General features: G+C 51.9%; 1 protein-coding gene across 5 annotated transcripts in view; it reads right to left on the minus strand.

The window, feature by feature from the left end:
- SMOC2 (SPARC related modular calcium binding 2) overlaps positions 1 to 22,751 on the minus strand; it is a 165,123-nt gene that overhangs the window by 33,713 nt on the left and 108,659 nt on the right. For all 5 annotated transcript variants that reach the window (XM_027056432.2, XM_027056431.2, XM_027056430.2 and 2 more), the window contains 2 exons: positions 15,064 to 15,250; positions 8,769 to 8,851 (listed from right to left, as the gene is read on the minus strand). In XM_027056432.2, coding sequence (XP_026912233.1) covers positions 8,769 to 8,851; positions 15,064 to 15,250 — 270 coding nt within the window. The remainder of the gene's footprint in view (positions 1 to 8,768; positions 8,852 to 15,063; positions 15,251 to 22,751) is intronic.

The raw sequence follows: 22,751 nt of genomic DNA on the forward strand, positions 1-22,751 counted from the left end.
TCGTATCTCTGCTGGACCGCATTCACCGGGCAGCCAGGACGGGGTGGCTGCATCACTTGTAGACTTTGAGACACAGGCGCCTTCTTTTCCGGAGCCAACGACTGAATCCTGGGGTACAGGGTTCTCGGGAAGATGAGGTGTTGGCTTCGATGGGCCTCACCTCCGTGACACGCATGCGGCTTTGAATCCGTCTGGAAGCAGGGGACCCTACAACCAGTGGCAACACAGGGCGGGCCTGTGCTTTCCTAGACCCCGCAGCTGCAGGTGCCGACGAGGGAGGGGGCTACCTGGGGACCTGGCCAGGGAAGAGCTGAGATCAGCTGGTGACAGGTAACAGGATCCGAGGCTGAAATTGGGGAGGTGTCCAAGTAGCTGTGAGGCTCCGGGCAAGAGTGAACATCGCTTCTAACCAATTAGTCACAAATATCCATCTGAGAGGATACGAAAGAAATGGGCTCTCCACTTTCCTGCGTTTTTAGTAGCTCTTTTTTAAAATGTTTTATTTATTCTTGAGAGAGACAGAGGGTGAGCTGGGGAGGGGCAGAGAGAGAGGGAGACACAGAATCCGAAGCAGGCTCCGGGCTCTGAGCTGCCAGCACAGAGTCCGACGTGGGGCTCGAACTCACGAACCGTGAGATCATGACTTGAGCGGAAGTCGGACGCTTAACCGACCAAGCCACCCAGGCGCGCCTGCATTTTTAAACTACATTTTCATCCAAATACTATCACAAACTAGATTTCTCAACTCTCTTTCAGGCACAAGAAGCTCCTCTTTATATTCGGTGACTCAGGCAAGGAACCGCCTTAACACTCTTTCTCAGTTGGTTCAGTACCGAAGCATTAATACTCGGAAACAGCGTCCGACTTTCTTGTAAGTAACTGAAAGTTTCCAGTCGACCTTTAGGATTCCTTCCTCTGCGTGTTAAGACCAAAAAACAAAACAAAACAAAAAAAACCTTTGCTTCTTTAACTTGGCCTTAATTTGTTCTTATTTTACTGTGAATGAGTAATTCCCACAATTTTCCAGCAAACCTCCTCCAGTTTATCTTCATTCTCTTAAAAATGGAGAAAAATATCAACTGAACTAAATACATATTCTAATAAAAATCTCACCAGGAATGAGGCGCCTGGTGGCTCAGTTGGGGGAGCATCTGACTTTGGCTCAGGTCATGATCTCGCGGCTGGTGAGTTCGGGCCCCGCGTCGGGCTCTGTGCTGACGGCTCAGACCCTGGGGCCTGCTTCGGATTCTGTGTCTCCCTCTCTCTCTGCCCCTCACCCACTTGTATTCTGTCTCTGTCTCTCTCAAAAATAAACATTAAAAAAATAAAAAATAAAAAATAAAAAATCTCACCAGGAACCCCGCCAAGTGCAGCACAGTTACGACTTTTCAGTCCTGGCTCCGTGTATGTCTTCTGCACCTCCAGGACCCCACCAGCTTGTCTCCTAGGAAACGGGGTGCAGGCACCCCACTTTCTCAAGTTTGCCACACGCCGCCTTGCCTTTAGGAAAGGCCTACCTTAGAAGCCGTGTTCACTGACCAAAGGCGGTCTGAAGACGGTGGGATGAAAACAAGGCGAAAAGTGCCCATAGCCCCGCGTCGGTCCGCAGCGAGCCGGCACACGGGCGGCGGGCACTGGGCACCCCCTTTCCCGGAACCACATCAGCATCGCCACCTCCAGCCCCCAGAGCCCAGGACCGTGTCTGGGCACATTGGGGCATCGTCTCCGTGTATGTTGTGCGTCTGTTAGCAAGCTGTGTCCCGAGGTCCCAGAAAGCCCTGAGGCAGGTAGGTTTTGGGCTCTGGGAATGCTCAAGAACTCTTCTGTATAAATTTACAGTAATGGCCTCTTCACTTTACCCATTTCGACTTACGGAAGGTTTCACCAGAACGCTCTGCTCTCGCGGAGCACGGGTCCTGCGCTGGATACAAGTCCCACTCACCGTGCGTTCCTTGTGTCCTGCGGGGCTCCCGGGGCCTTGCGTTGAGTCCCTGAAACCCGTCCCCGAGGAGGAGCTGGCGTCTCAGGGTGTCCCTGCAGACGCCGTGTCTTGACTATCAGACGTTCTCAACCAGGGGACCCCAATGCCCTTGGCCCCCCTTGTCCTGGGATTGCTGTCCCCCCAAGTCTTTAGGACGGGAAATACGTGTGTGATTTTAACTGGGTTTTTACTCCGCATCTTTCCCCAGTAAACCTGGACTTAATGGCCCATCTCTCTGTCACGCATCCTACAAAATGCAATTTGCATCTAAAGGCTCGGTAATCTTACTCACTTGCAAGTTTAAGTTGGTATTTAAACCGTCAAGATCATTAGTCAAAACTTAAAATAAAGTAGCTCAGGTCTTTCTCCCAAGCACTGCTACTCAGTCTCCTGTCACATCCAGAAACCCAGACCCAAACCCCGACCCCGAGTTCACAAGCACCCACGGTTACCGTGATGCCATCAGAGAGCTCGGCACAGGACGCACTGTGTCCTCGAAATCCTCTCCCCACTCAGCACACCTGCTCTCACCTCCACCCCCTCTACCCTGGCCCCTGTTAGCAGGCAGCTGGCGGGAAGCCTCTCGGCGCCACGGCTGACCGGGGACGACGCCGGGAAGACTGAGCCGCCGAGGGCACAGAGCACGCGTGTCGCGGCCCCGAGCTGGCCGCGTCTGCAGAGACACGGAGCCGCCCATCTCAAATGAAACGCTTTGTTCCGAGCCCAGCTGCAGTTTAGCAGACTCGTGGCTATGAATCGGGTACGTGATCTGACACGAAAGTCAGAGATGTTGACGTTTCCAATGGGTGAGATATTGACATCTGGTATTCTCTTCGAAAGGGCCTTGAAGGCCACACACAGAGCCCCCTTTGGAAGAAAGGTAAATTCTGGAGTTTTCCAGGTGCTGCATTTAGGGTCCAGTGACCCTGTTGTTCAGTGGGAGTTCAACTGCCACACGGCGCCGTGTTCGCGTCGGACCCCATGGTTCCGTGCTCGCCACGGAAGGTCACCGACGCTACCGTCTTACGACCTACCCCTGTGCTGTGCCCAGTGACTTACCGCTTTTGCAACTGTTTCCACCCTCTTAATTCCGTTGTCTGCTTTGCCCATCCCCCCACCCATGTCCGCTCCGGCCACCACCAGATTGTTCTCTGTGCTCAAGAGGCTGGGTTTTTGTTTGTCTCTTCTTTTCTTTGTTTCACGTCTTAAATTCCACATATGAGTGAAATCATATGGTAATCGTTGTTCTCTGTCTGACTTACTTCACTTAACATCATAAATATATAAAGAACTTCTATGAATCAACACCAGAAAAACAAATAATCTGATTAAAAACAGGCAAAGAACCTGAACAGACATTTTTCCAAAGAAGGCAAACGGCCGACAGACGCATGAAAAGAATCTCGAGTGCTGGTGAGGACGAGGAGAAAAGGGACCCGCGTGCACTGTTGGTGGGAACGCAGACTGGCGCAGCCCCGTGGGAAACAGTACAGAGGCTCCTCAGAGAGGTACAAACAGGGCCACCGTGCGACCCGGCAGCCACACCAGTAGGTGTTTACCCAAAGAAAATGAAAACACTGAATCGCTAATTTGAAAAGATGTGCCCTTAGGGTTATTACCACATTATTTACAACAGGCAAGACGTGGAAGCAGCCCACGTGTCCGTCCAGACAGGAGCGGAGAGGATGTGGTGTGTGCGCACGCACACACACACGGACACACACATACACACACATATACACACGTAGACACTCAGACACATGTACACACACATACACACACATACACACATATACACACACACATACACACTCACACATATATACACATACACACATATACACTCAGACACACATACACATACATACACACATATACACACATATATACACACACGGACACACATACACACATATACATACATACACATATACACTTGCACATATATATACATACACACACATACACACACGTAGATACTCAGACACACGGACACATACATAGACACATACACACACATATACATACACATATACACACACACATACACACATGTATACACTCAGACACACATACACACGTACACATACATACACACATATACACACATATATGCACACACAGACACACATACACATACACACATATACATACACACACATATACACTCACACATATATATACACACACGTATATATTCAGACACACGTACACACACATATACACACGTAGACACTCAGACACATGTACACACACATACACACATATGCATACACACACATATACACTCACACATATATATACATACACACACATGCACACACGTATACACTCAGACACACATACACATACATACACACATATACACAATATAGACACATATAGACACATACACACACACACATATACACTCACACATATATATACACACACACACATACACACGTATACACTCAGACACACGTACACACGTACACATACATACACACACGTACACACATACACACATATACACTCACACATATATATACATACACATACACACACATATACACTCAGACACACGTACACATACATACATATGCACACATATATACACACACGGACACACATACACACATATACATACATACACATATACACTCACACATATATATACATACATACACATACACACACATATATACTCAGACACACGGACACACACATACACACACATATACACACATATATACTCAGACACATGTACATATACATACACACACACAGATACACACACATATACACTCACACATATATATATACATACACACACATACACACACGTATACACTCAGACACACATACACATATACACACATATATACATATATACATGCATACACATACATACACACATACACACATAACTACACAAAAATACACACATATGCATACACACACATATACACAGAGATACACACATATACACAGATACAAATATACACATATATACACATACATATATGCACGCACATACATATATGAACATACACATTGTACATATGTACACACATACATACACATAATTACACACATATATGCACACACACATACACAAATACACATATACAAATATATACAAACATACACAATGCACAAACGTATACATACATGAACACACATAATTATATACATATATACATATGCACACATATGCAAACATACACATACACACATACACACGTGAACACACATACACGTGCACACACATGTATACACAAATGCACATACATACACACACACACACACATACTTGCTATTCTCAGGACAAAGTAAGGATCATTTTATCTTACCTTAGAAAATCATAATTAATTTTGCAAAAAATTAGAGCACTGTGAGCATAGTACTTGAGAGATGCAGGGGTGCTTTTAGGGTTCCTAGCTGGGTCAAAGATCCCAGTGCACCTGCAGTCACCAGGGACTCGAAGGGCTTTTTGTCTCCGTAGACTTGAAAAGACTGTGTGTTGTGGTTCTACCCCCTTCTTGGGTCTCTGGGGACAGGGGCCCCCCGGCTGCTGGCGGCTGCCGCGTCTTGTCCCTGCAGTAAGCGTGTGCGCCACGTCGGCAGGGGGGAGGGGGGTGGCGCAGGGCCGTGGGGTGGGTCTGTCAGTCTCATCATGATGCCGCAGGCTCTGCCCAGAATGGAGGAGGAGGAGGAGACAGGCCTTCCTCCCCTCAGCCGGCGGCAAGCCCTCGGGGGGTCTGGCAGGAGCAGCGAGCTCCATCCACCAGGCCATCCTCCCCCCACGTCAGGAGCCCAGGCGTCTAGGACTCGCACTGCACACCTCACAGTCTGCAAACCGCTTGCTACATCGAAGTCCACAATGTCACTCGGCCCGGAACAGCCAACAGGCTTAGAGGAGGAGAAACGCGGCCTCGTGTCCTTAATTTACAAACTCTGTGCCACATATGAGCGCCTCCTCTGTGCTGGGCGCTGTGCCAGCCGGCGGGCCCCGGGAGGCTCAGTCCCCGCCCCCCGGAAGACATGAGGGCATGCGCCATCTGCAAACAGCCCACGTGAACACATGCGGTGGCCGTGTCCCGCAGACAGGTGTCCGGGACAGGCGCCCTAAGGAGCCGTGTAGACGGCACAGAGCTGCCCCCGGGGAAAGGTTCCGTGCCAGCAGCCCCGGGAGCAGAGCTCTGCAGGGGACGCGGTGGGTGGAGGTCACCGGGTGGATGTGTAAAGAGATGTGACAGACAGATGCCAGGACAGGAGGAACTCAGACCAATTCGTAGATGGAAAAGGGGCAGTTCAATGCCTTTGTTTAAAACTGCCGCCACCCTCGGTGTTTACCCCTCTCAGGATGCTATGACACGTCCTGTAAGGAAACTCATGGAATAAAAGAGCCCCAGTAATGACCCAGTCCTCAATAGGGGACCCGTTAGCGGGATCTTGACCTCCCTCCACACGGTAAAGCGCCAGCCTCCAAAGATGAAATCATCACTGAGCGGCAGCTCATGAGAGCCGGGCACGTGCTCACCGCCCCACGAACCGTGGGAATAATTACCTGAGAGTCAACAAACCCTCTAAAAACGTGGACCGTGAGTGAGAAAATTACAGCGTGTCTTAGAAAATAAAGGGCCCTTACTGGCCGGGGCTTAGAAAGCCAGTTAAAACGAAAACTGTACCTTTTAAGAAGAAAATGCAACAGCCTCAGTGTGGCTTGAAGCGCCTGCCCACGGGCCTGCCACTGTGCTGTTCTGGAAACGTTTCTCCTCTCGACAAGAATAGCCTCTAACCTGGAGTCATTTCAAGACCTACTTGTTTTTCCCTAATAAGGAAAACTGTCTCCAAAAAATCAAAATGATTAAGTGGTCATGAGCAGTACTAAGCAGAATGTTACATGGTTTGCATACAGTGGCCTGTGTGTCTGGAGGCTGGTTTTTATTTAAGGTATGAGTGGGGGGGGGGGGGGGATCTCTGCGTGACAGCCTGATAACCCAGCCGAGGGGACAGTCTGTCCAGCTGCGAGGACGCCTCCTCGCAACGTGTTCCCTGACACTCCCGAAGGTGCTGTGACGGCCGCACCAGCCAGTGAGACATCTGCGTGCTTCTCAACTGGACCCTCAGCTGCTTCCACGAGACAAACGACCATTTCCGTCTTGAATCACGAACCCGGTCGAAACCACACACGCTCTAGTTAGAGGTAGTGCAGTTCCGTATTATCAAATAAGGAAAAGGTAAGCGTCTTGGACCTCAGAGCCAAAGTCAAACAATCTGCTTGACGTTTATGAGACAGCATTGAGACCAGCTGAACACAGCGAGGGCTCTCCGTGCACCAAGCGCCTGCTAGATTCACTGTTTCCTGTGAGGAACAGTCTTGTCCACCACGGAGGGCAAGAGATCGCACCCGACGACGGAGGGAGAGAAGGCCCTCCGGTCCGAGAACATGAGGGCGCGTGCGATTGGGCAATTCACTGAGCTCCTTGTAAGGGTAAGACATCATGTATGCACAAGGCGCTTAACTAGGAATCTGCGTGGGTGTTTGCAGCTGCACCTCTATGCCCTCCCCCTCCCAAGACGCGGGAGCCTGATCCCAGAGACACAAAGCAGGCAGACCACTCCCAGAGACAGACACCGTGCGATAAAAACCGTGTCTCCCACAGGCTACCTGGACCTGTGTCAAAAGACACTGGTGGGAGCTGGGGGACAGCCCCCCACACGGACGTCTCAAGAGAAGCGAGGGCGACGGGCAGAGCTGTTCTCACGGAGGAAGCTGCTCCTCTCCTCCCTCTGTCTTAGGGACTTTGGTTCCCAGTGTTGGCTGGGTAACAGACGCGTCTCGGTGATGCGCCATTGTTTTCTCTCTTTATTCATAAACAGGAAAACATCTTTACGTGTCAGAGTTTAAAGCCCTCTTCCCTGATACTAGGACAAACAACGCAAGAACCGCATCTTCTAAGCGGAATTTTTACAGACTTTGTGTAAGGCCAAGATCAAACATGTGCTCTGAGCTAAAGGACATTCGAGAAGGATTTTCACGGTCTCTGAGGCACTGGGGAAACACAATCTGGAGATACTTAGAAGAAGAAAAGAAGACCCCAATGAAATAAAACAGAACTGGCTTTGAAGCACCACACGATGTCAGAGCTTCGTCTCTGAACTCCTTGATCTCATGACATGCGCCCGGCCGCCAAGACCCCGCCGGCTGGCACGCGGCCCTCTCCCCTAATCCCACGCAAACTCCGGGGGAGACGCGGCCCCCACGAAAGGCTTCAGGTGTACCTGTCGAAGGAATCATTTTTGCTGTATCACCAACACTTATGTGCTCTTTGCTGAAAGACACCGCCTTTTCATGAATGTATTTTCAATAATTATAACGTTTAACTCACCTCTGTTTAATTCGAACCGGTTCTTTGTGACTAAACATACTTGATACAGAGATCGAGCTCATGTTTTACTAAAACCTAAACTTCAGCTCCTTGAACAGTTGATTCCATTCTAAAGGAATGTCAGAACATGACATTTGACTTAATACTTTCTTTTAGGTAAAACAAAGGATCCTTTTGGTTTAGAAGTTCTGATTTTAGAGACACCGTTCGCTTCTCGGAAAGGCCGGGTCTTAGGCTCGGCACTTCCGGCCTTGCCGGCCACAGGTGCTGACGTGGGCAGGTGCCCGTGTGAGCCCCGCCCCGCAGGTGCCCACTTGGGACAGAGCAGGAGAGATTCCTTCTCATCCTGAAGTTTCGAGAAAGCTCAGGTGCTGGGGGAGGCGTGCCCACCACACCTCTGTGGCACTTACCTTGCAGCGGACGGTCCTTGTACAAGTCCCTTGTTCGGGTCGGGTGAGCCCGGGCTGTGTTGTCACATTTTGGCTGCTCGTACCTGTGAGGGAACGGAAGGGAAAGCGGGTTCAGACTCAGAAGGCGGTGCTCTCCTCTGTTTCCCAGGCAGTTGTGTGATGGCCCCCGTCCTTGGACCGCAGCGCATCTGTGGTGTCCACTTCTCAGGACTGAGGACTTTCCGTGACCTCTGTGACAGTTTACTAAAGTTTAGTTTTCACAGTCGGGAGGAAGGAGCACATTGCACAAGACTCCACCTCTCCGTCCAGTTTCTGGGACAAATCTTACACGGCGGCTGCAGAACACCAACCCCATCTCTTCCAGGATTTGTTACGGTTCAGAGGGGGAGGGGCCGGGGGCAGGTGAGGGCAGTGGCTGTGGCCCCAGGAGAGAATGCAAACTCTCAGAAAGAACCTCCGAATTTTTTATTTATATCTGAGAGACCTTCCTGAGGAAGGAAGGGAGGGAGGGAGGGAGGGAGGGAGGAAGGAAGAAAGGGAGGGAGGGAGAAAGGAAGGAAGGGAAGGAGGGAGGGAAGTAAGGGAGGGAGGAAGGAAGGAAGGGAAGGAGGGAGGGAAGTAAGGGAGGGAGGGAGGGAGGAAGGAAGGGAGGGAAGGAGAGACGGAGGGAGGAAGGAAGGAGGCAGGGAGGGAGGGAGGGAGGGAGGAAGGGAAGGAGGAGGGGAGGGAGGAAGGAAGGAAGGAAGGGAGGGAGGGAGAAAGGAAGGAAGGGAAGGAGGGAGGGAAGGAAAGAAGGAAGGAGGAGGGAGTAAGGAGGGAGGGAGGACAAAGGAAGGAAGGAAGGAAGGAAGGAGGGAGAGGAAGGAAGGGAAGGAGGGAGGGAAGTAAGGAGGGAGGGAGGACAAGGAAGGAAGGAAGGAAGGAGGAGGGAGGGAAAGGAAGGAAGGGAAGGAGGGAGGGAAGTAAGGGAGGGAGGGAGGGACGAAGGAAGGAAGGAAGGAAGGAAGGAAGGGAGGGAGGGAGGGGGGAGGGAGGGAGGAAGGGAAGGAGAAAGAAAACACTACGTCCGGCCCCCATCAAGTGGACAGAAAAGCACGGAGAAAGGACAGGTGGGTGGGGGCCGCGTGGAGCAGGTGCTGTGGCTGCCGCTGACGCCCCCCTCAGGAGAGCAGGTGCAGGGGGGGCTCTAGCACTGACTGACGGGCCCCCGGGCACCTCTGCTGAGGGCTCTGATGCCAGGCCGGCAGCCGGCACTGGCCCCCCGAGGGCCTCCCGACGGCTCCTCCGGAACGTGTGTGGGAGCACCGGCAGTGGAGACCCAGGCCGCAGGGAGGACGGCCCCCGTGCAGCGGGGCCGCTACCTGCGGGACCTGCCTCCCTGAGCACCCATGCGGTCGGCCGGGTCCGGAAAGGGTCTTGGACAGTGTGAGCCGGGGGAGGGGACGAAGGTGGAATGTTCCGGACCGAACCCTGCTGACTTTCAGGGAAGTGATCGAGGTTCCACCGTCCATTCTGCCGTGGTCTCCTTCCTCGCTCGGGGAGGAAGGGGCGGGGCACCACGTTTCCTTCTTACAGGTCACTTCAGGTTCCTCTTTCTCTCCGCCGTTTTGATTTCCCGCCACAGGGAACAAGAGAAACTCCAGCGTCTCCCTGGTGCCCAGTCCGGGGCGGGGGGACGACCCGCTGCGGCCGGAAGCGAGTGCCAGGGGGAACCCGAGCCCCCCGCCCCCCCCCCCCGAAAAGTCTCTTTGATGCCAGAGAAGTTAACACTCACTCACACAAACGAAACAGACTTTTCAAAACGTTGATTTTGAACCTGAAGCGTCCCCCACGCACTCAGGCGCACAGTTAAGCTGTCACGTTCACACGCGCCTGGAACGCAGTGGGGTTCGGCGTCGACGGCAGCGGGCCCACAGTCACGAGACCCTGAGCACAGGCGAGGACACCCGCCTCAAGCAGGGTGGCCCCCACACTGGAACCTCAGCGGGCACAGGGGAGCCAACCTGCACCCAGAGAGAGCGAGCGGAAGAAGCCAGCGGTCAGAGGGACTGCTGCTCAGCTCCCGTTCTCGCGGGCGACGTTTGCAGAACCCGCGGGCTCTATCGCAGGCTCCGGTCCGTGTCCGCCGGCTGGAACAGGTTGGGACGGGTGCCCGTGTGAGAACTGACACCATCACAGCTGACGGCCGTGGGAGGAGCCGAGCAAGTGCCCCCGCTGCTGACGGAACAGGTGGGAGCTGGGGACGGAACTCCCGGTGGACAGTCAAGTGCCCGGCCACTGAGGGCACGTCCTGTTTGCGGGAGTATCAGGGGGTGCCCCTCGGGGACAGCCACGGGCCGCTGTGTGGGGTCAGAGGCCAACCCATGACGTGGAGTCTGTGCGGAGCCTCCGCGTGGCAGTCCCCCGCTCCGAGCCTTTCTTTGAAGCGGCCTGGAAGCCAGCCACGCTCGTCCTTCCAGCTTGGTTCCAGGTTTCACTGGAGAGCTCTTAAGAATCCTACACATGTGGATTCAAAAATGTGTATTTACATGACAGCATTCTGCCTCTTTTAAGAGGATGGTGACACGCCGTAACTTGCGGAAATGGCGATCTCAAGGAACAGAATTAACGCCTTTGAAGTCTCCAGTAAAAACAAATCTCAAATTCAGTGTTTACGCCCCTCACATTCTTTTCAATAGCGTTTCGCTCACTTGTGCGAAGTAAAAACGAGCATCTCTCGACTGTCTGCTTGCCCGTCAGATACCAGGCTCTCCGCTGGGGAGAAGGGTGATTTCGCGTGCACTTGGCCAGTGACAGAGTCGGGCTCTGGGGTTGGGAATGGGGGGGCTGCCCTACTGCGAGGTAAGGACAGCCTGAGGTCTGGGGCCCCTGGGTGGCTCAGTCAGGTAGGTGTCCGACGTTGGCTCAGGTCACGATCCTACGCTTCGTGAGTTCGAGCCCCACGTCAGGCTCTGTGCTGACAGCCCGGAGCCCGGAGCCTGCTTCGGATTCTGTGTCTCCCTCTCTCTCTGCCCCTCCCCTGCTTGCACTCTGTCTCCCCAAAATAAATAAATATTAAAAAAAAAGAAAAGAAAAGAACAGCCTGAAGTCTAATGGCAGATGGGTGAATGCTTCATCGGCCATCAGGAAAGTGAAAGAGAGCTGGCTCTGCTCTGGGAGCTAACGTAGAAGCTGGCCACCAGCCCGATCCACGCTTAGTGGGATAATCGGATGGCCCCCTCAGCTCTCCCCACTATGAAGCAGGGGCCGGCTGGAACCCGCCCCTCTCCTCCCAGATCCCACTGGACCACGCAGGGCGTGGGCTCACACGGGTGCCTGGGCCCCGGCCCACAGGGAATCACCACTCTATAGCCAAGATGCCAGTTCTGACACCGAAAGGCAGGAGAACCAAGAGGCACGTCGGCGCGTGGCCCAACCCGTTTCCGCCCCGATGATCATCCGAACCAGAAATTCTGTGCTGGACGGAAGCCTCTCCACGCTGGCGGGCAAACACGTACTTCTACTGTCCCCGGCCCCAACATCCGGGAGTTTTCATTACCTTGCCTGGTGAGACGAGGAAAAGGGAGCTACCTGGCTTATAACGACGGCGCACTTTATTTCTATGCCTTCTCTCTGTCTTGGAGCTTTATTTTTCATTTTTTATTTTTTTAATTTTTTTTTCCAACATTTTTTATTCATTTTTGGGACAGAGAGAGACAGAGCATGAACGGGGGAGGGGCAGGGAGAGAGGGAGACACAGAATCGGAAACAGGCTCCAGGCTCCGAGCCATCAGCCCAGAGCCCGACGCGGGGCTCGAACTCACGGACCGCGAGATCGTGACCTGGCTGAAGTCGGACGCTCAACCGACTGTGCCACCCAGGCGCCCCTCTGTCTTGGAGCTTTAAATTACTCTTCCTGTCCGCAAATATAGAGGAAAACTGAGGGAAAAAACGTGCACCATCTACACAAATATACAGCGAAACTACAAAGTATCTCTCTGGAACTGCTTGTTTCAGAAAATCGTAAGAAAATAGCATCGATGTGACAGAAAGAGGACTTTCTGCAGGCTTCCTGCCCAGTCACAGTACAGCCAGTCGTAGATGTGGGTGAGGCTGGCCTGCAGCTTATCAGATATCCCTTAAGGTGGGTAATTTTGATTTCCCAACATCCATGCCTCTCTAGAGATCAGTCTAAACCAGGTCCATTTTTCAGGCCAGTCATGGGTTTGCCCGTGGTCGTGCGATCCAGTTCTGGCCAACAATCCATGAATTAAATTTGCTAGGTAACGTTTAGGGAAGGTTGTTTGGACTCCCGGTAAAGAAATGGGCTGTGTATCCTCTGAGCACTGTGGTGTCTGGATGAGATGCCCGGATGCCTGCAGCCATCTTATGACCATGAGAAGAGTCCACTCAAGGGTAAAGACAACACAGCGAGGATGTCAAAGTAAAGACCTGGGAGATCCTGTGTCATCAGTGACATCACCAAATCATAGCGTCAACTGAAATGCAGCTTCCTTCATCTCTGTAATTCTCACCTGAGGTAAACGTAGCCCCTCACTGTTTATGTCCACGGATGGAGGATAGATGGATGGACAGATGCACGGATGTACGGGTGGGTGGAGGGATGAGACAGAAATGCGGGCATCCAAAGGGTCTTCCTCACTGGGTTTAATTTAATGCTGTTTCTTGAAAGTCAAAGTTCTAAGAGGGAGGTACTCCCTTCTGGAGGCAAATTCTGAGAAAATGAGAACTTGATGCTGTTCTCCCTAAAGTTTTTGAAGCCACGATAAAGTCTGGGCAGAAAGAAATCAGGACAGACGGGAGGGAAGAGGGGTTCCTATATTGCTTGTCCGATTATGATAAAAATGCATACAGGTCCCCTAGGGACGACACCGTAAACCCTGGTCCGGTCGTCTCAAAGCCAATACGAGCAGTTCTGGTTTTGACAGCAAGGATTTCCGTTGGCCAGTGTGAACAAAGCCTCTCCCGGCGAGCCTGGCCCCCGTTTCTGGAGGTGTGGCCGAAGGGCCATCAGGGCAGCAGCACAAGCCCTGGCCTGGGGAGCAAAGGCCCCAACCTAAATGCACAGTGAACAAGCCTGAGTTCTAAAGGCAGAAATACTGCTTCCTGAGAAAGGTTTTTAGGAAACAGTCCCTACACACACGGGCACGGGAACCAAGACAAAGCACTCACGCCAACACCCTAAACAGATTTACGTTCTTCTCAAGCCGTGCAGGGCACACTTGTGTGGACGCTCTCCTGCGGCAGCCGTGTAGTCGCCGAACCCCACTCGTCGGCCTGCAGGCCTGGTCGGGGGTCTGCTCTGGGCGGGCACAGAAGGCGTGTGGCCAGAACGGGTGACTCGCTGGCCACCAAGAACCGGCTTGAATGCTACTGTGTTCCTCCAATTTGATCCCTGCTTGTCCGGGACGGGGACCAGGTGTGGGCGCACTGCACGTCAACCAGATGTTTGCGAGCTGGTCGCCTGTCCTTCGGCCGCCTTCCTCCCCTAAATGTCTCACGGTCACCCTTGAAAGACTGGGGGAAATCATTCTGGAAGCGTCAAAACGCTCATGCCTAGGTGCTAGATATGAAACCAGAGGCCGAATTGGATGGCTTTTGAAATATTTTTGTACATTGGTGAATTATCTTATCAATCTACGAAAATTCAAACTCAATTCACGTAACAAAGGACTGCAAACACATCTTCACTCGTGTCTATCCCAGTTCCACGGGCAGTTCGTGTGCTTCGGGCGCGATGACGAAACCGCCTGGCTCAAACTCACACACAATACGAGGCAGTAAATGTTTCTGCATCTCAGACCCTTGAACAGCTCTTGCTGAGCTCGCCTTTAGCACACTGTCTTGATTTTATGCTAAAGAAAGCCATTTGGAAAAAACACACAGAAAAAAGAAAGCCACTTGGGGCGATCGGCTCTTTCGGCTTAGAAAACGCGGGGCTCCCCGTGCCACAGGCAGAGCAGGGGATGCCCGCCGTGGACACGCAACGCATTCTGCCACCCACCCTGCTGGATACTGAGACCGCTTCCCCGACTGCAGCCGGCCGGAATCGGGGCCCGGAGGCCTCAGGCGTCACCGCTCCCCGCTGCGCGCTGGCAGCTCCCGGGGGCCGTCGGAGGGGCAGCGTGCTCCAGGTGCCGACGGCCGGAGCCATTCGTGTCCGCGGCGGCCCCACGGCGCTGTCCGGGCAGCAAAGCGAGGTCTGGGGCCGGGCACCCGTGACGGCGGCACCCACAGCAGGCGCGCCTTCCCTGGCCTCCCGCCCGCGCCTCCCGGCCCGCGGGCGCAGCGCTACCTGGTGGACGTGCCGGGGATGGGGCGTCCGGTGTCCACGAGGACGCACCAGCAGTAGCCGGTGGACGGGTGGCACTGCACCGGCTTGTAGAGCCCGCCGTGAGCGCACTCCGGGATCACCACGTTGTCGTTCTTGGGCTGCCTGGCCTCTTCCAGGGCCGACTGCTGCTCCTGGTCGCAGGAGGACACTGGGGACAAAGGACAGAGGCGTGAGCGCAGTGGGTCCCTCGCGGGGCCCGCAGGTGCGACCGGAAGGCGGCAGGAAGCCGGGGAGGCAGGGGCAGAGGCTGGCCAGTCGGAGGGGGGCCGGGTCAGCAGGGCTCAGGGAGGCACGGTGGGCCCAGGTGACTGGCAGTCACCTGTTAAAGGAGGGGCGGCTCCGGGTGCACGACAATCCGGACGGCAGCATCGGCCTGTGGTCCCGCACCCAGGTTTCAGTCCAGGTTGTAAAAACTGAGGCCGTTTGTCAGTATTTGCAAACTTACTTTTTTTTTTTTTTTTTTTTTTTGCAAATCAGTGCTGGACCTATAATTATCAATTAGTTTCTATTTCTTTCAATTTTGTCACCAACTTTTATTTAAAGGACGTGAAAGGACACAAGCCCAGCCTATGTCCGAGCACGGAGGAACCCAGTCTCGGCAGACGGCGGGCCTGGGGCCACACGGCTGCGACAGCCACCGGGCGTGTCCACGGCACACGATGGCACCGGTGACTGGGGAAAATGCTTGCTGTTAACGGTGACAGAGGCACAATCTCACGGCATCTACCACTCATGTAACAAGCAGCTGCTCGTAGGGTTTTCCAAGGGCTAGACCTGCCCTAATTCATTTCATGGGCTTTCTCAGGCAGCCATTTGGCAGATGAGAAAACAGAGGCACGGATAAGCCACTTGGGGAAGGCCACGCGGCTAGGAAGGGGCGGACCCAGAGCTCAGATCCAGACCCGTCAAACTCAGAAGCACAAGGTCTGACCGGTTTGTCAGCCTGCACCCCTCCGGCCTCCGGGCAGATGTGGTTCTCGCGCCCCCTGTGTGACACTGACTTCAATGTGCCTCCTGGGGGCACCAGGGGGGCTCGGTACGTAAAGCGTTCGACTCTGGATTTCGGCTCATGATCTCACAGTTCGTGAGTTTGAGCCCCACATTGGGCTCTGGGCTGCCAGTATGGAGCCTGCTTGGGATTCCCTCTCTCTCCCTCTCTCTCTCTGCCCCTCCCCTGCTCATGCACACACTCTCTCTCTCTCTCAAACTAATTAAATATTTATAAATAAATAAATAATCCATCTGGAAAACAGCATGGAGGTTCCTCAAAAAAGTTAAAAACAGAACTACCCTACAGTCCAGCAACCACACTACTAGGTATTTATGCAAAGAATACCAAAACACGAGTTCAAAGGGATACATGCCCTTGGATGTTTATAGCAGCGTTATCGACAATCGTCGAATGACGAAAGAGCCCAAGGTGTCGATCGATGGATGAACGGATAAGGAATAGGTGGTACATACACACAGTGGAATACTACTCGGCCATAAAAAAGAATGGAATCTTTCCGTTCCGTTTGTAACAACGTGGATGGAGTTAGAATGTATTATGCTCCGTAAGATACGTCAGTCAGAGAAAGACAAATATCAGGTGGTGTAGAATTTAAGACACAAAGAGAATGAACACGGGTGAGAGAGAGACAGGAGAACCAAGAACCAGACTCTCAACTACAGAGAACATACTGACGGCCACCAGAGGGAGGTGGGCAGCAGGTGCAACCCGGGTGCTGAATCACTGTCTCGCACACCAGGGGTTAACTAACCCGAACTTAAATGAAGATGCGGAGGACAAACAGCTCTGCAAGCAAGCCGACTGCATGGGGCTATCCGCACTCCAGCACCCCCACAAGGTGAGTGCGGTCTACTCCATAATCCTCAGAGGGTAAGAAACTCGAGCCCAACAAAGTAAAACCTGGGGAGCACTTTATCCTTCGCTGTAAAGTCACACACGGTTTGAAATACAATCTAGAAATAGTCAGCATATTCCAAACACTCCTGTTCTGGATAATTCCGGCCTAAACACAAAAGGGTACAAATTAACACCGGCAAATTAAATCTCCCTCCTCCCCCATTTTAAAGAATTCCAAATGTGTGCGCTTGTCTGCACTTTGTCTTCGCAGTGGGCTTTCTCCGGGAGGGCCTCTGACCACTCAGCCGAGGCCCCTCGAGCGGACATGCGGAGACCCGGCCACTCACTCCCTGACCCCGGGAGGCTCAAGGTCAAGGACGATCACAGAAGTGTCGGAGGTGGGACCGGTCAGGAATCACTGCCGAGAACAGAGCCCTGTGTCCCCGGTCACATGCGTGGCTAACGGTAGGGCGGCCCCGGGCCCCCCAGGGCTGTGGGCCCTCTCCCCCTGAGCTGCCCTGAGGGACCCCAGGCCCACGGCCCCGGGAGCACACCTGTCCTCCGCCTGAGCTTCTCTGTGGAATCGAGCAATGGCATTCTTTTGCCTTCGCATTTCTCCAAAGGAAGGAAACGGAGAGAACAATGCCTTGAGTGGATATAAAATCTTGATAGCACTTTCCTGCTTATGAAGTGATTTTCCATAAACCACGCCTTAGTCTGTTCGGAACCAGCTGACTGCAGTTCACAGGGACTTTGCGACTGTCGACCTAACATCGAGCAGGTGGGACCGCCGAGAAGCTGAGAAGAACGTGCCGTGGGGGGACCAGCACCCAACTCAGGGGGCCCCACGAGGGTGAAAGAGGTTAGATGCACGAGCAGAGCACGAGGACCGTGCTTCCCCAGTGTCAGCTGGGATGGCCTGGCACCCAACAGGCCCTCGAGGACCTGCTTTTTTTTTTAATTTTTTTAACGTTTATTTATTTTTGAGAGAGAGACAGAGCGTGAACGGGGGAGGGTCAGAGAGAGGGAGACACAGAATCTGAAACAGGCTCCAGACTCTGAGCTGTCAGCACAGAGCCTGACGCGGGACTCGAACTCACGGACCGCGAGATCATGACCTGAGCCGAAGTCGGCCGCTTAACCGACTGAGCCACCCAGGCGCCCCTAGGAACCACGCTTTAGATGATAAGCGGCTCTGGTATCGACAGTGATAGAAGGACCCAGGTTGCAGCTCCTCTGGCCACTCCATTTACAACACGAGGACCCTCATGTGTGGAATTTCGTGACTTGTCCCTTACCGACTGTATTGCCAAATGCTAGGAGACTTGTTAAAAACCATACGAATTTCCGTGTACCCCCTCGAAAAAAACATTAACATGTTGCGTTTCAGACCCTCCTCTGTGTTCCCACTAGAAAGTGCTTTCCCTGCCGTGGCCTCCTGGGCCGGACGCAGACTCCTGAAACCGGATGAGCACGACTGCGGCTTCATCAATCAGCGTATCTGTCCAGGTGGACATTTTGTAGGATAATCAGAGAGGCCATAGATCATTCCAATGTCACAGTAGATGCCAAAATCATGGTCATGAGCAAGAGGGAGAAGGAAAACCTTGGTCTCTGGGTGCACAGCACACTTCCTGTTCCCAACAGCCAGTGCTCTGGTCCCGGTACAGAAACCCCGGGACCCAGAAGGTCCTAGCGGCAAGCGCTCCGGGCCAAGTACAGAAGCGGCCCGATCCGCCCCGAGTCCAGGGTGCAGACTCCTGCCCCGGGCACAGCCGTGCCTACTTGGGTGCCGTGTCCCTGGCACGTGAACACAGAGGAGGCCGGTAGAAGGTCTCCGCGGGACTGTCCAGACCACAGGAACCCACTCCCGGACCCTGGGGAACACTTGGCTGTGCAACTCCCACTCTTCGAGGCCTCCAAGTATTTCCAATAAATCCCCTGTGGCTCCAGTTACCCAGAATCAGAGTTTTTTGGCTGTAAATTAAGTCCTTTAAGCAACAATGTTCTGATCCTAAAATAGCCCAACATTAGGATCGGGCATTTGGTTTTCATTTCAACAATAACACTCCAACGATCGGGGTACCCGACGCACCTAGCTGGAGATCCCATCAGGCACTGTTCCAGGTGCCGGCGAGGCGACCCACGCGGTGCGGGTGATTTCTAAAGATGTGATTCATCTCTAATCCACAACAACAACTCACGGCCACTGCATCTCTTAGAACGCCACCACGCAGGTCTGTAAAATTTCAATCTGTTCCCTGTGAGTTCTGTCCTCTTCTGCATACGCTAGAGTTCACTCAGCAAATACACAGCTCCATAAATAAAATCCATGCACGCTCACATGGTCATCATAAGGAAGCTTTCGCTCCAACCACAACTTGGAAACTGACAAGAAGAAAAGGGCAGTGATTGGCACTTGTGGCCCGTGAGTCACTTGAGACCATGAGAAGTCACCAGGGAAGGAGCAGCAGAGCCACACCTTCTCAGAGGAAACCCTCAGAGCAGTTAGCCCGTGACTCCAAGGGCTCACACACTTGGGAGGAGAGCTGATTCCCAGCACGCAGCCCTGGAAAACACACTGCTCACTGTGAGCGTCCACTTGGTTCCTTTTCAGAAGTTTTATTAGTGAACAGAATTTATGGTGTGATTATTTGGGCACAAAATACTTCTCAAGCTCCATCCAAGGACATTCTGTATCTATAGAAATGGTTCTAGGAAATTCTCGAAATGTCCCTTTGGAGTATTTTATTTCATATTTGAAGGTTCATCACAAGCAAAGTAAGATTAAGTCAACAATCTCTTATAATTTGCCAAGAACGTTGTAAAATGTAGAAGATATTACAGCTGAGTCAGAAGAAATTTCGTGTTTGTTGCATAAACATCCTGGTCAGTTAGAAATGTTAAATTAAGCAATTTTATTTGGTAAATCTGGCTCCGTGTGGGGAATTCAAACTTGTTGGAGAAATGCAGTTCTGTGTTCCATTGCTAAGGGCCATGATGAAGGAAGAAGGCCTTTAGACAAACCGATGACAACCCCTGGGAACAGAGGCTAAACAGAAACTCGATTTCTGCTTTGGAAAGTGGCTCTCCCTCCCTAAGGCAGCACCAGCCCCAGGGGATCTGACCTCGGCTCACGCTGGGGCCACAGGGAGATGACACAGACACCCTTTGTTCATAAAGGGCATGAAGCACTTATAAGTGGAGATAAACACGGAACAAAGCTTATTTTACCACAAATCCAGAAACTTTCAAACATTGGGACACAGAAGCAGGGCTTTAAAAGGGCCCCAGAGAAATAGGTTTCAAGGAAGGCCCGGAAACACGTGGAGGGAGGCCCCATAAAGCATTAGGAAAGGAGGTGCCCAGGGAGGGGCGCCTGGGTGACACAGTGGGTTAAGCATCCAACGTCAGCTCGACTTCGGCTCAGGTTCGTGAGTTGGAGCCCTGGGTCGGGCTCTGTGCCGAGGATCCTGTCAGCACAGAGCCTGCCTGGAATTCTCTCTCTCTCTCTCTGCCTCTCCACTGCTCTCTCTCTCTTCCTCTCAAAATAAATAAAGTTAAGAAAGAAACAAAGAAACAAAGAAAGAAGGAAAGAAAGAAAGAAAAGGAATAGAAAACTCCCAGTGCAGCTGTGGGGGCGATGGGACAGGATGGGATGGCTGTTCTGAGCCAGGATGATGTCATTAGGGAAAAGGTCAGGTTCAGGAGTAGGAGTCAGGCCCCCAGCTTTCCTCGGCCCCTCAACCTCTTGTCTGACCAACTTTAGCAAAAATCTAATCCTCATTTAAGCCCATCCTGCCTCCCAGGAGGACTGTGTGACCGAACGGCACAACACCTACAAAGTGATAGGTTCTACACAAACTTGGGAGTATTATTAATGTTGAGCACAAGGTTTACAGAACCCACTGGGCACAGAGACACAAAGATAAGAGGTCCTATAAAGAACTAGACTCGCAGCCCCAAAGAAAATTTAGATACTTTCAATACCATCCACGTAGAGTTTTTCAATCACATATTCAAGCATCAGAATGGGGAAATCCTAGATTTTTCTGTAACTAGTAGTTTCATTAATGCCCACGTTCACCTTACATTAGCCTACTAATTACCTAACCCTCCAAGTAGTGATACGTAAAGAAGCCTCAGGTGACTGATAGGAATTGAAAGAGAGAGTGCTATTTCTGCCACGCGTCCATCCAGCACTTTCTGTGTCTGGCCACGGAGACGCCTCTCGACCCTCCAACCTGGCGTATACAACCCGTCATGCCGGCAAAGCTCAACATCCTCCACAAACAAGCAGCCTTCCGTTCAGTTTGTCGAGTCTGTTCTCACCCAGGCCACTGGCTCTCGGTACTCTAGACGGCTCTCCTCTCGCCATGGCTTCGTGGCACGCCATGCTGATACCGTGAGCCACTTGACCCAACATAACTGTGGTGACTGCACCGCTCTCTCTTCCACAATCTGTTCCATCTACACTTGTGTGGTTCCACGCAGGTGCATTTGTGCCCGACTCCACGTGCTTGCCAACGTGTGTGGCTCAGACACGTGGCCTCCTGGGCCACGCACCCCGTGCTGAGCAGATTCTTCAGAGGTAATTAGCACTTCGGAGGTAATCTGCCTCAGTCCTTTTTCATGAAAATATTAAAGTAGAAACATGAGTGCAATGCCAACTTGTCTCTGTAAATTTTCATTTCTACAGTCGTATAACCACTCTGTGTTTTTAGGAAACTACCTCTGCAAATTTGGTTGGATTAAAAAAAATGAGTTAGCTTTTAAAATTATTTTATCTCCCAAACCATCAATAGATTTCAGTGACTTATAATGTGTCTGAAAGTGTGTTCAAATAATCTGACGACCAGAGGGAAGTCAGATTATGACAAATGGCTGCAGGACATTTTTGAACTTAAAGAAAAAAAAAAAGCACTTAATTAATGATCTCATCAAGTACGCCCCACTTGATTTTAGTATGATGATGCCCCAAATGCACTTAAAGAAATTACATCCATTCCAAAAAACAGACAGACAAGAGACCTTTGGGTTCGGCCATGTTTCATGGGTATGCAGGCTGCAGCAGTAAGTTTTGGCTAGCTCACCTTCCAAGAGTTTCACGTTGATATTTAGGGTTTCGCTGCTTACTTTTCGACAGGCACAGAATCCCGGGAAGCTTTCTAAAAAGCAAAATATTTGAAGCTGTTGCCCATTGGGTGCCCACCACCACAGATGCAGAATTGTAACACCAGCAGGTCAACAGGTGGTTCCAGTCCTCTTCTTGATTCTGAGTTTCCTCTGTTCCACCCTTAGCTGTCAGCACAGTTTGCAAGGACGCCACTCCAGGTCCCAAATTCTCCACAACAGGGTTTCCGTTGTCTGTGCCGTGGGGGCAAGTGATGCCCAGATGGTGGGTCGTTGGATGGTTATGGTTGTTCTTTGTAAAGGACCCTGTGTCCCTTTATCCACATGATAATCTGCTCTTGGAACATTCTGTTTTCCCAGACACACCTCATATTAAAGAATCACATAAATTTGCTATTCAACAGCAGCCAACGCCATAAGGGCTCTTCAGAAACGATTTGCAGGTATTGAAAGCGTGCCCATACATTACCCTAATGGCTCCTGCTTATTGTATTTGCATTAATTCGTATTCAGTTTATACTGACAGATTCTATTTTCCATTTACTCTCAGTTAGTTCTATAAAGGAAGAGACAATGAGGAAAATTTAATTTTCAAAGTCAGCATCGTTACTTAAATCTCTGGCAATCCTCCCCAAAATACGGCAGGTTGCATGATGTGAAGTAGAGA

The sequence above is a fragment of the Acinonyx jubatus genome, chromosome B2 (assembly GCF_027475565.1).
Source record: "Acinonyx jubatus isolate Ajub_Pintada_27869175 chromosome B2, VMU_Ajub_asm_v1.0, whole genome shotgun sequence".
NCBI lineage: Eukaryota > Metazoa > Chordata > Mammalia > Carnivora > Felidae > Acinonyx > Acinonyx jubatus.